The 22,112-nt window shown below is 45.7% G+C and overlaps 1 protein-coding gene across 1 annotated transcript in view; it reads left to right on the top strand.

Annotated features, from left to right (window-relative positions):
* TMEM178A (transmembrane protein 178A) overlaps positions 1 to 7,653 on the top strand; it is a 47,291-nt gene extending 39,638 nt beyond the window's left edge. Inside the window, exon 4 of the mRNA XM_045809019.2 lies at positions 6,626 to 7,653. Within this exon, the coding sequence (XP_045664975.1) occupies positions 6,626 to 6,867 (242 nt within the window). The 3' untranslated portion in view covers positions 6,868 to 7,653. The remainder of the gene's footprint in view (positions 1 to 6,625) is intronic.
* Positions 7,654 to 22,112: the final 14,459 nt, after the last annotated feature.

Genomic DNA, 22,112 nt, shown 5'->3' with positions numbered 1-22,112 from the left:
CCACGAAGGGTTAAAAGAATTGATTTTAATTAAGCAGAAGCGTCTTCAGCAGCCCTTGTCAGCATCTCTCCCACAGATTTCGGAGGCTAAACTTAGCCGCTTCTAATGCGTTGGTATCTTCATTCTCCGCCTGAACTTATTAGCCAAACCTTCAATGAAGAGCATCAGTGATGTGACAGTTTGAGATGTTAAAATGGAAACTTTGAAACAGTCTTCCTCCTTCTGCCTTACTGCTTGCAGACAGCCCTTGATTACCCACATGTGGCCCAGCAGTGCCGGGGCTTGCCCCCTTCCTCTGCCCTGGGGCCTCTCAAAGGGCCTTCCAGCAGGACCGGCGGTAGGCCTCACAACCCCCAGGCACCCCAGATGTGGCCCTTGGACTTCATGGCCTCTGAGGTGCCGCACGCACAAAGAGGCACGGGCGGAGGGCTGAGGGAGTAAGACACCTTCCAGCTCATCTTGTGCTCTCGGGGTGCTGCGAAAGCCTATTGCCATCAACACTCAATGATGGATTCTTTTAGATGGCCATGGTGATATAATCATAATGATTAGAATTTCAGTTCTGCATACAAAGATTGGAAAGTGTTCATTTATTCAACGCAAGCGTTTTAAAATATAATGTTTATGTCACTGTTGCTGTTGTTTTATTATCTTTTAAAATACTGGGAATCTCAAAAATTGGTTAAAGCTTGGGCCTCCCGGGGCGCCTGGGTGACACAGCGGTTAGGCGTCTGCCTTCGGCTCAGGGCGTGATCCCGGCGTTATGGGATCGAGCCCCACATCAGGCTCCTCCGCTGGGAGCCTGCTTCTTCCTCTCCCACTCCCCCTGCTTGTGTTCCCTCTCTCGCTGGCTGTCTCTATCCTGTCGAATAAATAAATAAAATCTTTAAAAAAAAAAAAAGGAAAAAAAGCTTGGGCCTCCCTTGATGGGGGCCTCACTGCCCACTGGATCCATTCTCCTTCACAGGCAGGGCTGTCCAGTGAGTGTTGTGACAGCAGACAGAAAGGTGACAGGCCCCAGGCTGCCCAGCAAAGCTCAGGAACAGTCAACATCCAAAGTCAGTTATCCCTTCCTTTGCTTCAACGCATTAAAAAAAAAAACAACAACAAAAACGAAAATGAAACAAAGAACAAAACCAAAAAAACAAAAAAGCCACTACAGTAGATACATGGAATTATCTAGGTTATCCATTGATTGTGACCTAAAACCACAGGTCCTTAGTGCCTGAGTTGAAACATTGGGAGCCAGGTGTGATTTGGAATTCAGGATTTTTAAGTTTTATTTTAGAAAGGTAAATACGGTGCATAGATCTTATATTATCTAACGCCCTCAGCGGGGTCTGAAATCAAATCCATTAACATTTCTGCAGCAAAACATATGAATATTCACACTAAGCAGGATCAGTAAGGGCTATAAATAGCCTCATGTCACATCAGGTCAGGGTTTGCATTACATAAGATTGCTGCCATCTTGCAGGAAAAGATGGGATGGTTTTTGGATTTACTAATTGCGAATTGTGGATCTTCTATTTAATTTTTTGAAGTTTTGTCTGTTTCTTGCCCACTCATTTAGGAAAGACGACTTAGGAATGGCTTTTTGAGTAATCTGTGTGAAGGTAGCATGAGGCATTTTTGCTGGAAGAGCAAAGAGACCGGGATGATGGGCAGGCCATCGTTTGAAGGAGTGAAAAAGAAAAAAAATCAATGTTTATGCCTTTGGGTGTTGCAGCGGCGTTATTTATGAAGCAGGCTGACCGGCGTGAGGCAGCTCCCACTCCTTTCACACTGTTAAGCACATCAAAGGAGGACGGTCAGAAGAGTGGGCCCAGTTACCCTCATTACAGCTCGCCAGCTGGCCACAGGCACCTCGAGGAGTTCGGGGAAGGAAATTGGGTTGATGATGTGTAGATGGCTGCATAAATTTACTTCCATCCTGATCCGAAAAGATCCCTTCCCACCCTATAATTCTGCTGTATCCTTGTATCTTTTAATTAAGAATATTGGTAGAAAGCTTTTTAATATATTATAAGAAAAGCATTTGCATGCAGGGCTTTTCAGAACCAGTAATTCTTCACTCTTTTGAAGATGCTACTGGCAATAACCATGACCCAGCCGGGGATTCCAGCTCGGCTGAAGAGTGTCAGTGGTAGCCGCAGGGCACTCCTGGCTGGTCAGGGAGCGAGGGGAAGGGAAGGAGAGCCTAGAAGAAGAATGGAGGCGAGGCGACCTCTCTCCTCCTGGATCTTCAGGAAGGACCGTTAGATTTTGAACTTTTTGAGTGCAGGGGTGGTACCTCATTTATCTTTCTGTACCCCAACCCATACCTTGAATCAACTGGATTGCTGCTGACGAACGTGCAGCGTTATCTGCGATAACTTGCTCCCTGGGTAAGCCCTACATGGGGTAATTTGGGATGACCCGGTCCTTAGGTTGGTAGAACTCCATGTGTTGTAGAACTCAGTTTTGTTCGGCAGGTTTTGTTGGCTCCATGTGCTCAGCACTATTAGGAGCTGTGTGGAACTCTAGTCTAGGGGGTGTCTACTACCTTGCCCTGAGATGAGTGCTGGAAAGTGGGACGGAAAGAACATCTGGGGTCCTGATCACAGCGACGTCAAACCGATCATGGCTGTGACCAATGAGGACTTATTAAACCAACCTCTAAGATGATCAGAACTGGGGTGGGATGTGGTAGATGCTTGAGAACTAATTGCCAAAGAACTGATTAAATAACATTTAAAATAGTAAAATCTTGCCAAGACCTATAAAAGAAATAGAAATACGCTTCCTACATTGACTACACACATATACGATGTCATGGGCTGAATTGTGTCCCTCCCCAAATTCCTGTGCTTGACATTCTAACCCCCAGTACCTCACAATGTGACTGTCTTTGGAGATAGGGTCTTTAAAGAGGTGATTAAGGTACAATGAGGTCATTAGGGTGGGCCCTAATCCTTCAATATGACCAGTGTCCTTATGAGAAGAGCACATTTGGGCATAATTACAGAGGGAACACATTATGAAGAGACAAGTAGAAGACTGCCATCTATAAGCCAGGGAGAGAGGCCTGGGAAGAAAGCAGCCCTGCCAGTAGCTTGATCTCAGCCTTTAGCCTCCAGAACCATGAGAAAATTTCTGTTGTTTCAGCCACCTACGGTTCTGGTGCCTTGTGACGGCAGCCCGAGCAAACACGTGAGCACTGTGAGATGTGCATATGGAGCTGCAATAGAATTCCGCAGTTGACATCGACCTGAGACTAATAATCCAGCTCCAACAAAGATGTTTTCCTCATTCAAACCACGCTTGGTGTCTTTGAAGTGAGGATTCCTTTTTCCCTTTTTAAAATACCTTGAGTCAGTTAGGCCTCTTTTTACAAAATCTTGTTGGGCAAGTTGGAAACAATGCTTCTCTCCTGTCAGTATGTTTCCTGGTAATAATCAGACACAGGCCTGCCCGTTCCACAAACAATAGCTGTGGCAGCCCTCTTCGCGAACTCTCTGAGGCATGGGAGGGTCTAACAAAGAGGAACTCTTGCATGTGCTTTTTTGTTAGTCACTTTCCTCTTTCTCCAAACAACTTCAAAAGCGTTTTGGAAGAATTAAAAATGTCACCGAAGGGCACCCCCGGGCGAGCATCTGTGGAATGGGGGCAGGGGGGATGGGGGCCTGTTTGTGGGCTCCTAGTAACCGTCCCCGTCAACCTGAAGCACAGTGAGTAAAGGCAACAGAAAATAAGGCAGGTTTTTGTCAAGGTTTGACAAGTGCTCTCTCCCAAGAAGAACTTCAGTGGCACAGAGCAACCATTATACCACCATAAAATAAATACAAATAAGTGATACAAATAAGATAAAGGAGGCATCAGGTTTGTGGGGCAGATGGGTCTAAGCGTGACGTCAGTAGCAGAAAGCATGACATGAGCGCCCAACTTCCGCTCATGGTGGGCTGCTGATCCGCTTTAGGTTCCAGCGACTCCGTCAGAGACAGAAATGTCTATCAGTGACATCATGCACAGTGTCCCTGAGGTCCACAGACAGAAGGCACAATCATTCATGACACCGAGGGCAGAGAAAATCATCCTTCCGGTTAAGTCCTCAAGTTAGCTTATTTCTTATAATCCTTTTCTATTCCATGTGCCCTGGTGGTGTTCTGCTCAAGTTCATTTTACCAAAAGCAACTTTATGGAGCTGGCGGGGGAAAGGTGCTAACAAAATCAACATTTAGTATAAAATCAAAGGGAACGCGTATAGTATATACACACTTTCTTCTTCTTCTTTCTGGGGGTAGGGTGGGGTGGGGCAATATTCTTGCTCCATGCCTTATTTTGGAATAACAGAATCACAGGAATTTGACCCAAGTCCCCCCCCTTTTTTTCCCCCCTGGATGAAGAAACTAAGACTCAGAGAGGTTAGGTAATTTCAAGGTCGCACAGTGATTAGCAGTAGATCTGGGGACCAGAATACACATTTCCTGCATCTCAGCCCAATGCATTTGGACATCAAAGGATGCTTAAAAGTCTTAGTTTGAACTCAAGTTTTCAGAGGTCATTAAAACTACATTACTCGTAAAAGCCTTGCTTTTAGGCATTCAGCTCTGCGCAGACATAGATGTAGAATAGACTTATTTTTTCTGAGATCGGGTCATTGTTCTATTATTGTATTTTACCTGTTGATACTCCAGAGATCAATTTTTTCTGTCTTATTGTTCTATTACCAGCATTCTTTAGAAAGACCTTGTTATATATAAACATTATCGTTGTTGTGGTGCCAGTGAAAACAGTCATGTAAATGTAGGAACATTTGCTCTTCGCAAAGTTTGAAAAAAGCAGAGGAGTATTTTTTGACGAGTCCGTTCCTTTATGAAAGAATTATTTCCATCACAATCTTTGGAGAACTCAAAGTGATATGTTTGCCATAATAATCTGGAGCAGGAAGTCAGCAGATAAGATTTTATCCTTTTTGGAAAAACAGAATCACTTTAGATTTCAAAAACAGAGTTAGACAAAGGGTAGGAAATATCAAATTATGGCAGATGAAGTGTCCTTTTAATTTGAAACGTTTCTTTTCTAAATGCACATTTGGGAAAGGGTTCAGGCAATATGCCCTTATGTGATTTGAGGGCAGGCAGAATTCTGGAGCTTAAAAATAGCGTTGAGGTCATCTCGATTTCCTCCCAATTGCTCCCTGCTCTGAGTTTGGTTTTTCTGCTAGTGTTTCTGATCCCCAGAGCTCTAGTAAAAGGATCAGGGGAAACCTGTTACTTCTGGCCCTCTTTTTAGTCCCCAAATCTGTGTCTCTGTTACCTATGGAGATGCTCGATATATCCCCAAAGCAATTTTCCAGCCCATAGTTGCAACCTCCATTGCATGGCGGGCTAACCCAAAGTATGAAGGAGAGATGCACAGAATTTGGAACAAACTGGACATTCCAACACTTCACTGGGTGTTCGTTTCTGTTTTCATTACCCATCTCCTGCAACGGCCTCATTCTGATCCCCTGCCCATCCCGAAGGAGCATCCTTAGGGGTCCACTGGGGTGGACTAGAAGCATCTATCCCCCTGGAGCATCACTTAAGTACTTAAAGTACTGTGTTTGGGGAATTTTTATCCGAGTCCTGATTTTAGTGTTCTGGAAGGACAATTAATTATACCTACATGTGTTGGTATGGAAAAGTAAAGTTGGGGGTCTGTCCGCTTTATGTCACCCAAATCGTCTCCTAGATTCTGAATGGTTGAAGTATATGATCCCCTTACTCAGCTCTTTTACGTCAATTCCCACATCCTGGATTTAATTTGTATCATTTAAAAGTTTTTATTGGAGCGCCTGGGTGGCTCAGTCAGTGAAGCGTCTGCCTTCGGCTCAGGTCATGATCCGGAGTCCTGGGATTGAGTCCCATGTCAGGCTCCCTGCTCAGTGAGGAGTCTGCTTTTCCCTCTATCTCTCCCCACCGTTCATGCTCTCCCTCTCTCAAATAAATACATAAAAATTAAAAAAAGTAAAAGCTTTTATTCATTCATTGAAAAAACCCACGATTTGTTGAGGCCCTAGTACGTGCCATGCTCTGTACCTTAAAATATAATTTAGCACATGAAAAATTCATTTAAAATAATATTTACAGGGAACATGATAAGTACTAACGATAATGGTAACTGAAAAGGAAAACAGACATTGTATGATGCTTGCAACTCTATAAAAATGTGTCAAATCAGGTATAGAACAAGGGGAAATGAAGACTGTTTTGTATTAGGTGTGAGTGATTCTAGAAGACCTTTTCCTTAAAAATAGTGAGATTTTTTATTTTGTTGTTTTAAGAACCCAAACGAAAAATAAATTCAAATATACATACCATCCCAGCAAGATAATCCTGAATAATTCAAGTTATCAGAATTTTCTCCCGTGTTCTTCACTCGTATACCTCCAACGCCTTGTGTACGGTCTGACACATAAAGGTTTTGCCAATGTTTGTTGAATGAATGCAAGTTAATTCCAGGGCAAGAATTATAGATCCTTGACTAATTTGGAGTGACCGGCTCATCAGTTGACCTGATTTTCATAAAGGCCTGTCTGGCACGTGCCTCGTAGCAGGCCACACTGTAACCAATCATTCCTTTCTCTTTGCAATATTTGCAGGGATATTTTGCACCATTTCCCTCTGCACGTACGCGGCCAGCATCTCCTATGATTTGAACCGGCTCCCGAAGCTGATTTACAGCCTGCCCGCTGATGTGGAGCACGGCTACAGCTGGTCTATCTTCTGCGCCTGGTGCAGCCTGGGCTTTATTGTGGCAGCTGGAGGTCTCTGCATTGCTTATCCCTTTATTAGCCGGACCAAGATTGCACATCTAAAGTCTGGCAGGGACTCCACGGTCTGACTGTCCACGCTCAAGTTCACAGCTCGGTGGCCCGTCCAACGGTGCGGACGGCTCCTGAGAGGAACAGAGTGGAATTCAAGTCGGGATCCCAAGCACAAAACGGTCTTTTTACATTCCAACCTGTTGCCTGCCAGCCCTTTCTGGATGACTGATAGAAAATCATGCGAAACCTCCATACCTTTCTCCGGACAAGACTACTGTGGATTCAAGTGCTTTAATGACTATTTCTGCTTTGACTGTGAGACATGGGGAGCAGTGCCGTGGGGCACCTCTAGGTTTAGAAAAAAAGAGGAAATTGCAGTGGGAAAATTTGTATGATTGCCATTTATTTCAGAAAGTTTGTATATAACAATTACCTGAGAGTCATTTCTATTTGCAAAAGGATTCATAACAAAGCAAGTATAATTTTCTCGTCATTGTCCCATGCTTGTGAAATTTTAATGCAGTATCTTCGGAACTTGTCCTACTGGTGTCTTGTGTCCGCACCAAACATCTGTGCATTCTTTGTGGATGTTCCTTGTTGCAGGAAGATTCCCCTTCTGTTGCCTTTTTTTTGTTTATTTATTTATTTGTTTGTTTGTTTGTTTATTTATTTATTTATTTATTTTTAAATTGAAATCTCTTCTCTGTCTTCGTACTGGAATCTGAATCCTAAGGAAAACAGACCAACCGTGTAAGAACTAATCCGTGACACTATGCAGTATCGTTCCATGTCTTACCTGTTGTTTAACCTCTGTCTCTTTCTGTTAACTGGATTTCTGCATTAAATGACTGCCCTCTTGTAAACCTGGGTGTGTCTTCTTTCAGCCGTGGCCGTGGGTCTCCTTAGCCATGTGGACAGAGGGAGGCTCTATTGTCTTAGTAAGACTCTTATGAAGCCTTACTAATGGCTTCATTTCAGTTAGGTTGGTCATTAACCTGCTGTTGACAAAAGATGTCATTTTCAAACTTCTTTGAAAACCTTATCTTGGTACTTCAAGTTTTCTTCTCTCCCTTCCTTTCCCATCTGCTTGGTAGTAGGCTAGTGCTGAGGGTACATGGTCTCTCCTTCGTCCCTGGATCTCCTGGGCCAGTGGGTTTCAATTTGGGCAGCACATGAAGAATCGCCTGGTGAATTCCTCAACCGCACATAAACCGGGCCCCCCTCCTCAGGTCAGGTGACTCAGTGTCTGCAGCTGGGCCCAGGCTTGAGTGTTTTTGAAATAGTATCCTAGAAAGTTCTTGGGGCACCTGGGTGGCGCAGTTGTTAAGCATCTGCCTTCGGCTCAGGGCGTGATCCCAGTGCTTTGGGATCGAGCCCCACATCAGGCTCCTCCGCTTGGAGCCCGCTTCTTCCTCTCCCACTCCCCCTGCTTGTGTTCCCTCTCTCGCTGGCTGTCTCTCTCTGTCAAATAAATAAATAAAAAATCTTAAAAAAAAAAAAAGAAAGAAAGTTCTTACATGCAGCTGGGATTGAGAGCCACTGTTCGGGGTCAGAGCCGCAGTAATCTCAGCTGTTAACATTTATTTAGCACTTACTGTGTGCCAGTAACTGGGCTATGATTTCTTTCCAGGTATGATTTCATGTGACCTTCTCAAAAGCTCTATGAGACAGGTACAATGATTCCATTTTTATGATAAGGAAGCTGAGAATCAGCCTGGAACATTTGCTTCCTTTTTTCTCAATCCTTTTCCTCTGTCGGGGTATAGGACAAAAGTTAAAATCCTTCCATTGTGTTTGCTTATGTTTAGATAGATGGGTCCGGCACCAGCTAACTTCCAAGCTTTTCCTTTTAGCTCCAACATTATCCTGTTCACCACACACTCGGTGCACTAAGGTGCTCTGTAGAATAAGGGAAGATGCCCCCCCAGAGGTGAGACATCGTTTCAGATTTTAATTCTGTAAAAGGTATACTTTTACTTTATTATAAAAACTGATTTGGCACTTGGGAAAGGATAACGGTAGTGATAATCCTCCCCTTCCTGCACCCCTCCCCCACAAATAAAGCCTGACTTGCAAATGACAGTGTCCACACATTGTCACGTGAGCCTTTTCAGAGAGGCTTGTGACCACACAAGCTCCTAAGACCTGTGGAGAGATTCCCCAGCAATCTCTCAGGCCTGTTTAATAAACCCATCCCTCTGGACGAGATCAGAGACATGTAGAAAGAGGAATTATTTTCACTTATTACTTATGTGGGAAATTCTCGAAGCAGGAGAGCTGTTTCTTTGAAGTCTTGTTTAAAGATCCCCATAGAAGATATCAAGACTCTTCAACATTTATATTCCAACCACCAAAGCAGTGTCTGAGTGAGTGACTTTTGAAGTTTCTGAGAAGTTTCCTAGGGATTTGAGGTGAGAATGGAAGAAAGCCTCGGAGTGACAGAAGGTTGAAGGGTTCACACACCAGAAAGATGCCCAGAAGCCAGGCAAGTTCAGTTACATTCAAACGTGTGCTGGCGAAAACAGAGCCTCAATGCCTTCCAGCCAAAGTGAGCTCAGAGAAAGGAGTGATGTGCCCAACGTCCCTTGCTTTCTAGCTACTGTCATGGAAGTGTGAGCAAATGTAGCCAAAGTCAGGCATTGGGTTCCCAGTCCAGGGGCTTCTTTAAGGGGTGTTTTCTTCATTGGCTTATGAATGAAGGATGATGGAAATGGCCACTCAGTAGTGCGTGGAGCAGAATAATTTACTGAGGCAATCTGTTTGTTCTTCTGAAGCTCTCTCTGTCCCACTTCTACCTGCATGCCATACCAACACTGGATTTCTTTGCCTTGGGGATTTTTCTGTAGGACAGAAAGCAGAGGTGGTTGAGCTCATCGAAGTGAGGAAAGCAGTGGATCCAGAAGGGAGGATAGGCTGAGGACTGAGGTTGGGGGCTAAAAGTGCTCCAGGGCATCCCAGTGACCCAAAGAGAAAATTACGGCAACCACGTGATTAGCTGGGCAGCACACTCCCTAAAGGTATCACGACCACAGAGTGGATGGCTGTGTGGGGTGTCCAGGGAAACTGAGGCCTTTGAACAATGAGCTTCTCAGTTGTAGCCAGTCTGACCCTTGGAAGGCTCAGGGATATTGGCACAACTGTATGAGAATGTCCCCAATAATGAATGGGGGCCAATTTCCCCCCATTCCTGCAAGGTAGGGCTAGAAAGTGGATTTACAGAATACTGGGGATTGTAGACTAAGAGTCATGTCCATCTGCCATATATAGACAACATTTACCAAAAAAGAGAGCTTTATCCAAAACCTTGATGAGACAATCATAAGCTCCACATGCCCCTCCTTTAATAGTGTCGTCCTTGGTTTATTTGCAATGTTAGAACTATTGCAGCCCACTCTGAGGGAACCCTAATCCCTCTTTCACTCGAGTACTATGGACCCTTGATAGTCAACAGTCCACGATGTAGGGAATTTACACAGAATGTAATTTCTTCATAAAAGTCACTATATCTTTCAACAAATATTGATTGAGTGCCTGCCTACTAGGTGCCAAGCACTGTTCCAGGCCCTTAGGAAACATCAATGAAGGAGAACGAAGTTTCTGGAAACAAAACACAAACAAGACACAGTTTATACCCAGGTAGTAAAATGCAGTAAAATACAAGTAAAATTCTAGTAAAATGCGGTAAAGTGTAAGTAAAAATTAAAGTCACCCTTTCAGGCCCCAAATGATTTCATAAGTCCAGGATTAAAGTAATTCAATACAGTTATTAAAATAAGTTTCTTTTGAATTGTACTTTGATTGGCTGTGCATTTCACTTCATATCATTCTTATTTGAATCTATCTTCAGTTCCATAAAAAACACATTATTAACTTGGGGGGGGGTGACCTCTCCAAGATTTCCCATTTGAAATTTCAACTGAGAGCCACCAAGGTGAACTGCACAGGTGGACCTCATTACCTGAGCTAAGGAGCCCAGGTTCTTGGGCTTTTAAGGTTACCTGAGCTAAAGATGAGGAGGAATCTAGGATCTAGAGACTCAGAAGGCACAAGGTTAAGCTAAGCTACCCAGTGAAGGTCAGTGCACCTGGGAAGCTAATGCCACCCGGTCACTGTCTCCGTCTTTGCTCAGGCTGTTTTCCCTGCTGGGGACTGCCACTCCCACTCGGCCTGTCTCAAGCTGAATTTTCCTTGTGTCTCAGCTTCCATGCAACCCTCCTGAAGCCTGCCTGTCACGGGTTACGCTCTGCATGTTAATCACTCGCTCACCCCTACCTACCTGGGCAAAAACCTTGTCCTGCTTGGGTTTTGTTTCCAGGGCTCAGCCTAGGAACATAGTAGGTGCTCATTAATCTTTGCAGAATAAAGGCATGACTTCAGATCACAAAGATAAACTTTCATCTTCCCCAGACAGCAGTGACTCCCTTAGCACCAATTCTAGGGAGCCCATCAAAAAATGTATGGTAGTATAATAGACTAAATAGAATGAGAATATAGCTTGGCAAGCAAGTAAGCCTCATTAGAATAATTAAAGGGACTGTTAACCCAAACTAGCCCAGACATAACTTGAAATGTTTTATGAACTAAGTACTATGGAACATTTATTTGATGGCTCAAACAGTACTAAGTTAGTAACCTCAATATGGTTCTACACCTCCATTTAAAGCTTTCCCATTTATGTGCGGGTATGTTTTAAATCTCTAATTGGAATTCTGAAAAGAATGCTTCAAACATGACTTCCTTTGAATGCAAATAGCTATACTGACCAAGAGCCCTTTTTAAATTGTATTATTCGAGTTTCTCCAGGACCCTGTCCTTAGATTAGAAGGAGAGGAAATTGTCCTTGCTGCAGGACAAACACAAATGCTTGAAGATGCTCAGGGCACACCATGACACTGGGAACTTGGCTGTCAATATATTCCCCACCCCTATACAACCTATATTTTGGCAACCTTCAAAGCAAGATTTCAACTTATTCTAATACCTATTAGCATATCTTCTTGTAGCTTCCATAAAAGGAAAACAAATTGTTTGGCTATAAGATACTTTTCTGTTCTTATTTCCTGTTTTTTCTCCCCATCAGCATGTATGGTAAAATACTGCCTGCTCTCTGCTGTGTCGGGCTGTGCTTGGGCCCCTCTGCAGACAGGAACTAAGAGAAGATCATGGGGCTGGAAAGGCGAGAACAAGGGGGCAGTGGAGGCGGTGAGATTGTAGAGACAGGGCAGAGCTGTGTTGGCCTCCCTAAGGAGGCTGTGTTTTACTCTGGCTGTGGAAAGCAATGAGAGTGTTTAAGGCAGCACAGTGATGTGATCTAATTGTCATTTTAAACTGTCAGTGTTGCCACTGGGGATGGAAGATGGATTGGAAGAAGCCAGTGGAGATGGAGAAGCCAGTTGAAGAGAAGAGTGTGGCAGGAGTCCAGGAGACATGATGGTGGCCTGGACCAAGAAGGCGGCTGTGAAGATAGAGACAAGAGGGTGGGTGTATTTCAGAGATAGACTTGACAAGACTTGCTGGTAAAGTAGATGGAGAGGGGAACGACAGGGAAATTATCAAGGATGACAACTAAACAGTTTTTAGAGTCAGGTTATTTACTAAGGAAATTGTGATTCTTGTATCAAAAGGGGATAAGGGGGGGTGTGCCTGGATGGTTCAGTCGGTTGAGCATATGCCTTTGGCTCGGGTGGTGATCCCAAGGTCCTGGGGTCGAGCCCTGCATCAGCCTCCCTGCTCAGTGGGGAGTCTGCTTCTCCCTCTCCCACTCCCCCTGCTTGTGCCTTCTCTCTCTCTCTCTCTCTCTCAAATAAATAAATAAAATCTTAAAAAAAACAACAACAACCAAAAAAAGGGGTAAGGATTTGAAAGGGGGGGAGATACTAAGTGTCATGGTAAACCCAGTGTCACGTAGGATGGTGGTTATCCTTAACTGAGTAGAGCCAGGACTGAAAAGCTATAGGTGAGAATAGGGTCCAATGACCACAGTGCACCTTCTCCCTAATTGCCCCAACTGCCAGCTTCATCCTCTTTAAATTCTGGTTGTTCTCTAGAAGCTGCCTATGCCAGCCTCACTATTCAGTTTGAGTGTGAATTTTGTCAATTAGTGGTGACTGTGAAGATTTCGGTCCAGCCACAAGGGGAAAGCATGTAGTGATTGTGAGTTAATGGAAGCGACAGATGTCACCCACTGGCCTCCTCAGCTCAGATCACACCCGAGAGACTGTTGGCCTACTTTTGTTAAGTTCCTATTATGTCTTAAGGCTGGCATTGCCAACATTCACAAGATGCACGGACCACTACCCGAGATCTGCTCAGTTTGGACAACCAAGACTCTGATGACGTCACTGCCCTGAGTGTGGGTTGTAAGGATGGATGAACTGTAGCCTCAGGCTCTTAGGAAATGTCCTCAATCCACACAGGACCTCAGCGGTAAATTCCCTCAATATCAGCATAGATGTGGAGTGACATCGTCTGGGAATTCTGGAAAGTACATGGAAGCCTTGCTAGAACAGGTTCATGGAGGATCCACTAGACAGATCTGGACAAGAAGGGCCTGAGACTCCTTTGACTACCTTCACAGAACCCAGTAGGGTACCTCTGAATCACAGCCAGATGTCAAGATCAGCGCGTTCGGTTCTTAAACCGTATAGCACCTTTCATTTCTATCCTCGTGGCTTCACCTGTCAGTCAGGTTGGCTGTGACATGCACATAAATCCTTGCTTTAGAAATGTGCCTGAACTTTACTCAGCGGTGGCTTTGGGGGGCTTCAAACTCATTCCACACACGTAAAGCACATCCCGTCTCATCACGCTGGTTGGCACGGTTAAGCATAGGAGCACAAAGGAACCCAGAAAACTGCAGAGATCATTGAGGTTTTCTCATTTCTCCCAAAGCTTTTATTATTTCTGGACTCTGTTGGGGCTCAAAAAACCACCTCTCTCTTTCAAGCACTTGATTCCAAAAGGATGGTGCTGGAGTCCCATTCCTGTCGGTTTGGAGGGCTCCTACATCCTTGTAAATGTTAGATATAAATAAGAAGTGGAAAAGAAAGTTCTGATTCTCAGAATCCCCTCCAGTCCGGTCTCCTGGTGTCAATGAGATGCTACGGTAGGACTGACTCAGCCTTTCCTCAGTGCCCAGCCATGCTCTTTATGAAATCTATCTTGTTGTTATTGCCCCTACTTTATGGATGGAGAAACTAAGGCTCACAGAGGTTAAATAAGCTGTCCCTAAGACACTAAGTGGCAGAGCCAAGATTTGGATTCTGGCCTCTTCACTCCAAAGTCGTGATTCTTTCCACTTTCCCACACACCATCCACATCCTACCCGAGACCCAGCACAAACACCAGTCGTGCCTCTCTAACCATATCTGAGCTTATTTCCCCGGATTATATGCATCTAGATAGATAAACATTCCCCCATGGTTTTGTGGTTCCCCTTGGAAGTGACTGCTCTGCAGTTTTTTTAAGTTCATTTATTTATTTTTTAGAAATCTCTCCACCCACCACGGGGCTTGAACTCACAACCCTGAGATCAAGAGTCACATGCTTTTCTGACTGAGCCAGCCAGGCGCGCCTGCTCTGCAGTTTTTAATCAAGCAGCTGCATTTCTAAACCAGAGCACACACTGCCCTTTGTAATTCTGTAAAGAATGCCAGACCTATTTTTATAAGCACAGAACCTCTCCTTACTGATTGACCTTCAGGAGCCCCTGTCCCCTGCAGGAGCCTAAAGGTATGACAACAATTTTAATTACCTTCCTGGCACTGCCCCCACAGAATGTTTTGAGAAATTCCCATGTCACCAGGGCTGCTCAAAGATTAATATTTAAGTGGGTAGATCCTCCTTCCTTTGTCCTGTGAAAGCATCCCTGGTGCCTCTTTAAAAATTATTCAATGAAAGCAATGACTCAAAAAAGAAGGCTAGATAGTCTTGTGGTTAAGAGATAGGCGAAGAACTCCGAGACGCAGGACTTTTGGTCCTGGTTTCGTGACCGGTAGCTGTGCGCTCCTGAAAGCCAGTCATCTCTCCTGGACCTCTGGAGACATTCAGGAACTGATGGGCTTTCCAGGGACACGGGTAATGCCGCACGTGGAACAAGCCCCTGAAACACCTTGAACACCTCTGCAAACTTTTATATTCTTTTCCAAGTTGAACGTGAACTCGCCGTTTGTGATGTGAACTGGTTTTAAGAGCATAGCGTGTAAATGACACAAACAATGAAACGAAGCTCTCTGATGCCGAGTCAATATACGGATATCTTCCCAGCTTCTCAGTACACCTCAAGTAGGGCAAGTCATGTTCTGTTTCTCTTTGAGAGGTTCGTCCCTGCGCAGCGACTTCAAAACAACACATCTAGACGGCCTTGGGAGGTGTGTGGGGGCTCTAGCTGTCATCCCTGTAGGTATAGAGGAAACAGGCTCTGAGCGGTGTCTCTGGCAAGGTGTCTACGTCCCCAGCAAGTGAGCTATGTAGGTTTTGAGGTCCGCAAATCTAAGTATCTGTATTCCTGCAAACACGTTGATGAAGCACGAGCCTCTGCGGTGACTACGGTACATCGCTATCATGCCAACATGTTTCTCAAATAAAATGGACTTGGGAATTGAAACTAAACCAACTGTGAAAGGTAATCTGGGGGAGATAACACGAGTGATTAATGCAGTATTGATTCAAGGGATGAGCTGGTTCTTAAACAAAGGGTTTTCCAAATAAAGTAACAGTTTAAAGAGTGTTCACAGGGGTGGGGAATGGTTTTCAGGAATATTGGAGCCAAGTGAGGGAAGAATGTGGGAGGCAGAGTGAGGTGGGTTGAAGGGCAGAGCCGCGAGAGCCACGTGAAGCCACGCCATCAGGACATGTGGACACCCTCTTCTCTAAGCCTTGTCAAAAATACCAGTTACTGCAGGGAACCAGATGAGTGAAGAATGCAACGGGTTAAGATGGAACTTAGTGTGATTTCATTTATTTTTAAAGCAATCAGCCTGTGGGGCTGTGATACGCCTACACAATCAAGAAGGGTGTCACAGAAAATGTCGAGCTTTTACCTAGGAACGACTGGGTTCTGTGTGGCATGATTCCCGATGTCACAAAGGAAAAAAGGGGAAAAAAAAAATCTTCCTTCAGGGAATAACGGTCAACATTTTTTCCTTTTTCCTTTGTGACATTGGAATGCAGGATTTGGTTGAAGCAAAGGGGGGCTGGGTCGAGCATCCTGAAACTCTCTGGCTTTGTTTACTTGGTTGGCAGATGACCATGAAAAGTAACCCGTGTGTGGTCATTTGTTTATCAGATCTATATTGAGTGACTGGAATGTGCCAGAGACTGACTTCGGTGCAGGGCATCATCCGTGAGCAAATCAACAAAGCCACTCCCCTTGGGACCTGGAGAGACAGACAATAAGCAAACATGTCTCTTGTGCTGGAGGAAGGTGCTATGAAGAGAAATAGAGCCGGTGAGGAGAACAGTGTGAAGGGTGAGGTGGTGGCTGGTTGAGACAGGGAGGCCAGGGGTGGCCTTGCTGGTGAGGGGACATTGGAGTGGAGATCCTGAACGATGCAGGTGTGGGAGGAAATGTCCCCGGAGAGAGGGCAGGAAGTGCAAAGGCCTGAAATGGGAGGAAGCTTTGCATATTCCAGGGTCAGCAAGGGGGGCAGAATGCAAGAGAGAGTGTTGGAGATGAGGTTAGAGGGCAGATGGGGACACCGGGTAAAATGAAAGGTCTCTGGAGGGTTCTGAGCAGGAGAGTGGTATAATATGACTTACTCAAAAATAAAGACAAAAAACTTCTGGCTCAGTGGAATAATTTTCCTTGGTTTCCATGTCAATATCAAGAGGCCAGTACTGGGCCTTTGGGGCAAACAGGCAGAACACACGGTTAATATACCCACTCTTCCAAGATGAACTCAATCTCTAATAGTGTGGCTGTATCCAGGGTCGTCACAAAAGGGCATCAGAAGCGTGACCACGAAGTGGTAGAAGTAACGAGTAAGAGAGAGGGGGATGGCAGGGAGGGGCACCTGGGGTAATTGCTCTCCTTTGTTACACCACCCAAGAAAGCAGTTACTTGTTGAAGGAACTTGATGAAAACTGACAATATTAAATGATTATGGCATTCAGATGGCAAAATTATCCTTCAAATCTCCTGATTCTCTTGAATATAATAAATTCATGGAATTTAACTGCAAGACAAAGAAAGCTGAGCTCTTCTTGTACCTAGGCTTGTTTTCAGTTGTTTCTTTAAACTCCCAACAAATCCATTGCTTGTCACTCAAACATTTCCCGGACTTCCTTCATCTTTCTCCGTCGAGCTTTTTCAGAGAGTGGTTTCATCCCTCCATTTCTAGAGGTCAGGGATAATCTTCTCTCTCCGACACTCAGACTTCCAGCTGGCGCTCCTCGCCTACCCCCCTTTCCTGAGAGCTGTCAAGGCAGCATTTCAGGCAAGGCCAATCTACCAAGCAACATCCCCAGAGCCTGACACATAGCAAGGACTCAGTCAATGCTTGAGGGCTCAGTTAATAAGGAGTAAATGAGTGAGTGAAAGAATAGGAAAACAGAAAAATCTACATACACTGTAAGATATAGTGTTGGTATAATATGCATAAAAATACTCACTTGAGATTTCTTAATGACCAGGATTTCTCTGTGAAGACCTTGCATCTCACCTAATTTTAATCCAAAGGCTTTCCTGCAAAGCTCTTTGAAAAATCAGATTTACCTTATAGCCAAAGTGAGTGGTTCCTCTTGAAAGGTAATACACTTTGAATCCCCAATGAGACTTAGCTTTCTAGGTCATAGAGGAACTAGGTGTCCCCTGGACAGCGGTCTGTCTCTTGCATGGCTTTCTGAGTGTCGCTTTGATTCACTGTCCTCAGAATCAGCAGCATTTTTTTGCTCCCCTCTAACAGGAGCCAGTACAGTTTAGTTCAAGATACAGGAATCGTTCTGATGTGCCACACCCTGTGCCGAAGTGGGGGGGGGATACTATAAAATATTCCAACTAGAAGGTAACCTCAAATTTTGGAAAATCCTCAAAAAGCTTTATTGCCTTATGCATTTGATATTAAAGATGCTTTAGCAGAACCTGAAAGCATGATTTAATTCTGTGAAATACACTAAGGTAATTAGAACCACTGCCTCTTATGATCGCTGTCGCTGTCATTCAAGTCACTGAAAAAACACATTTTTCTACCTGTCATTTGCTGCATCTTGGTTACACACACAAAGATGTCCACCCCCACATGTATTTTTTCTCCGAAAGATGAAAGCAAGTCTTCAGCACAGAGTAAAAAAGACCATATTGTTCAAAATTGTTGAGGCCAAAACATTAAAACTGAGACCTGGAAAATACGGCAAAAGGGAAAAAGCAAACCCTATGGAAACCCTCCAGCGAGATGGACACAGACAATACCCACACAACACGGGTGTGCTTAGAAACCTAGGTGTGCAGGGCAGGGTTCCCAGGTGCGACCCACAGTCCACTTTAGGTAGTTTATAAGAGAAGGAGTTCATTTTAAAATATATTAAGGTGCTCAAGAGGGCCAGAAAATTTGTCTGGTTGGCCATATAACCGGGAACACCATTTAAAACCTATGATGGGATTGCTGCCTCCGTGAGCCATGGCGGCCTCTGCTGGACGCCCACACCGCAGCTTGCACCATTGGTGTTGGACCCTGAATGCTGCCCTCTGTCCCTGCTGACCCTTGAGCCCAGACGCTTATTCTGCCCCCCTTCCAGAAAGCGGGTTCCATTTTGGTTGCCTGCTTACTTAGAAGTGATAAGTAACAAGTACTCCTCCCACTCTCATCCACTGGGCTCTCAATTCTGATTTTGGGAGAAAGAGCACCATCTATTGGTCACTGGTTCACAGCACACGGCGTCGGGCAGGGAGGCATCTCACCCTCTGAAGGAATTCCCTCTGCTAGCACAGTAAGAAACGCCTGTCACCAGGCCTTCTGTTCAGGTGGTGGCGTCCTCGGTGAGAAATCCTATGAGCACAGGCCTATGGTCTCACTTCCATCCCTGTAACTGAACTCGGGTGGGAAGCCTCGTTGCATGAAATAAACGACCACAGATAAGGTAGTTTGGTAAGTCCATGAAGGGTGCTGCTGGCCTGGAGAATGCAAATCTAGAATGAGTAGCTATTCCAGCGAAGACCAATTATTGTCCTCTCCACAAGGGAGGGGGTCTCCACTATAGTCTTCCTCCCGAACGTGGTATTATAACAAGTCTCAGGGTTGGTCCCTGCTGCTGAAAGTTAATCAGCAGTGGCAGCCGGCAATTGGTGACAGGTCCTTCATTGGGCCAGTACGTTCTCTCCATTCCTGAAACCACAGCCACCTTGTCCGTGAGGCCAGTGAGCAAGGGTGGCTAGGGAAACGGGAAGGCACAGGGCTGGTGATCTTCCACCCGTGTGCTTAGAACCTGGGACACAAATGTTCTCCCATACTGGGCCCTGTCCTGAGATGTTCACCCCGTACCTCTTCCCCGGACCTTCTTTCATGTCAGTGGCCACCCTTTCAAACTGGTAGCCTGCCCTGACATGGCTTCTACCTCTCAGGCTCTCTCTCCTGCCAGGCAAAGTGGACCATGTGGACTACTCCAGGTTCTGCTCCCTGGGAACATTTCCTTTCCTCGTTGTCCCTTGGCCCCAGTGGGGCTGAAAAGCCCCAGCAGTGAAATTCCAGCAGGTGCCAGCAAAAGGCGCAGAACCACATGTAAGCCAGATTTGGCTTTTTTCCTCTTCGGTGAACTGCTCATCGAGAAATCCCCCATGGGACCATGGGCGCGAGGGAGGCTTGGAGTTCAGCGGGCAGGAGGCACGTTGCCGGATAAGGTGCTGACTGCTCCTGGAGCTCATGGGGGCCATCAGCCACGGAGCTCAGTCCTGATGTATACCGCTTCCACCTGAAGAGCACAGGCTGGTGGGCCGGGCCCATTGATCTTTGGCTTCATGGATCAAATCACTCTCAGTTCAAATGGGTAGGTTAGGTCCCACAGTCACCTGGTGTCCTGCGGTCAAGCCCTCACTTGTCAGCCAAGAGTTCTTTCTAAAAGGAGAATAATTTCTTGCACAAGAGAGCTTGGCTTTGCTCCAAAAGCGAAGAGACAGCAGCTATACTTCCCCTGTTAGGACTTGCTGCGGGCTCCTCACAGCATCCAGATTGCTCACAGACATTCTGAGCACCATTAGATCCCCTGGGTCATAAGGGCAAAAATGCAGAGCTGCTTACAGCGGGCCTGGACCAGCTGGAGAATCCTCTCTTGCACAAGTCTCCATTAAAAGTAAATGAGTCAGAGCAGCAAACCCAAAGGTGACATGGATTGCCTTCTGATGCCGAGGAATTCCATCAAGCAGCTGTACTTCCTTCTTCTTAATGGCTCTAATAGTTGCAGTTCCTACAAAGGAGTTATTGCTTTTGTTTGGCCAGTTTGCTTGGGTGGGGGGAGCCTGCGGAAGATGGGATCTTGGTCCTCCTGTATCAGACACCCTTACTCCATGGTTTGGAAGCCATTGTGGGGCTCCTGCATTTGCTGAGGGTGCCATTCCAGGCAGAGAGTCAGGATCTGGGGAAATTACCACATAATTTCTCACTGAGGAAGCTGAAGCAGTCAGAAGAGAACTTGCACAGTCTACCACCACCACATCCGCCCACCCTTCAGCATCTGCTCCCACTTACGGTCTGTTCTACAATGCACGTTTCTGTAACAGGCATTAACTCAAATATTATTGCTGGTGGGGGATGATGTTACTCTAATGTGGAAATTGGGTCGGTTCATAAGTAATTTCCCCCCAGCACATTAATATTTTGTGCCGCCAGATAAGAGCAGCTGAATGTGAAGGCACTAATGGAGTGAGCTGAATGAGTGAACTGCAGGAAGAATAAGGTCATTTGCATGAGGCCTTTTCACTGCATCTTTTTACTATTCCGTTGGGCCACAGGTTGTGTCTTGGAAGTCCTGATTGTGTACTAGCAGCTTCTACCTTCCTTCTACCAAATTCTATCAAGCTGCCTTTGTCCTTTTCTTGGAAAGGTGAAATCCTTCGTTACTGATATATAGTTGACCCTGGAACAACATGGGTTTGAACTGTGGGGTCCACATTTACATGTTTTATGTTTTTTTTTTTAATATTTTTTTATGTACCTTGTACACATGGGGTGGGGAGGGGAGGGGCAAAGGGAGAGGGAAAGAGAATCTCAAGCAGACTCTGTGCTCAGGGTGGAGCCTGATTTGGGGCTTGATCCCACGACCCTGAGATCATGACCTGAGCTGAAACAAAAAGTCAGAGGCTTAAATGACAGCCACTCAGGTGCCCCTCCCTGCTTTTTTAAGAGTTGGCAACAAAAGCCACAAGGCATTTATTTATAGCTGCCCGCCTCAGTCTCCATGGGACCAAATCACAGGTGAAGGGTGCAGAGGTCATGCCTGCTACCCTCTGAGTACCTGGTGAGGCCATCGGAGACCATCAGCAGACCACTGGGGCCCAGGACCCAGCCAGGCTGCAGGTCAGCCTGTGGGTGGAGAGCTCGTGTGAGCAGGGAGGAGGCTGGACTGAAGCAGAAGGACAATGCCCAGAAGGCAGGGGGCAGGCCTGCAGCTGGTGAGCCCCTCCTCAGTCCTGACGCTGGGCTCCAGGGTGGCCTGGGGTGGCCATGGGCCTTGGGCCTCTGCGGGCCAGGTACAGATCTCTCCCCGTGGCCTCTGGGAGGTCAGTGGCCGCTGGCCGTGGGCTGGAGGTAGACCTTCCGGCAGATGGGGCTGTGCTAGGCTGATGGCCCTACCCACAGGCCAGCCCTGTGGCTGCTGCTGCCGAGCTGGGGCCACCACGCTTGGCGACTGCGCTGTCCCAGGGCCGGGCCCACTGCTGCCGCTGCCCTTGCCTTGCCGCCTAGCCGGCCTCCATGGTTTGTTTTCAACAAACAGACCTGCAGGGCTACAAATGAATTTTCTTTTCCTTATGATTTTCTGAATAACATTTCTTCTAGCTTCCTTTAGTGTAAGAATCAGGGCATAATGCACACAACAAAATGTATGTTAACTACGTTGTTAGCAAGGCTTCAGTTCGACGGCACGCTATTAGTAGTTAGGTTGGTGGGGACTCAGAAGTTATACGTGGGTTTTTGACCGTGTGGGGGTCAGGGCCCCTTCACTCCTGGGTTGTTCAAGGGTCAACTGTATTTATTTATTAGGAATGTTAACCTGTTCTTTAAACCTCTGTTAATTGGTGTTTTTGTTAGTATGCAATTTCCAAAGTTGGATAGGTTTGGAGTGGTCTGCCCGGTATTTCTTCTGTAAATTCTGTTATTTTTAGTGCATGAATTTG

This window comes from Ursus americanus, chromosome 7 (genome assembly GCF_024610735.1).
Source record: "Ursus americanus isolate L20-20 chromosome 7, mUrsAme1.1.p, whole genome shotgun sequence".
Classification (NCBI taxonomy): domain Eukaryota; kingdom Metazoa; phylum Chordata; class Mammalia; order Carnivora; family Ursidae; genus Ursus; species Ursus americanus.
The sequence above is the reverse complement of the archived record's forward strand: the minus strand, read 5'-3'. Positions and strand labels throughout refer to the sequence as shown.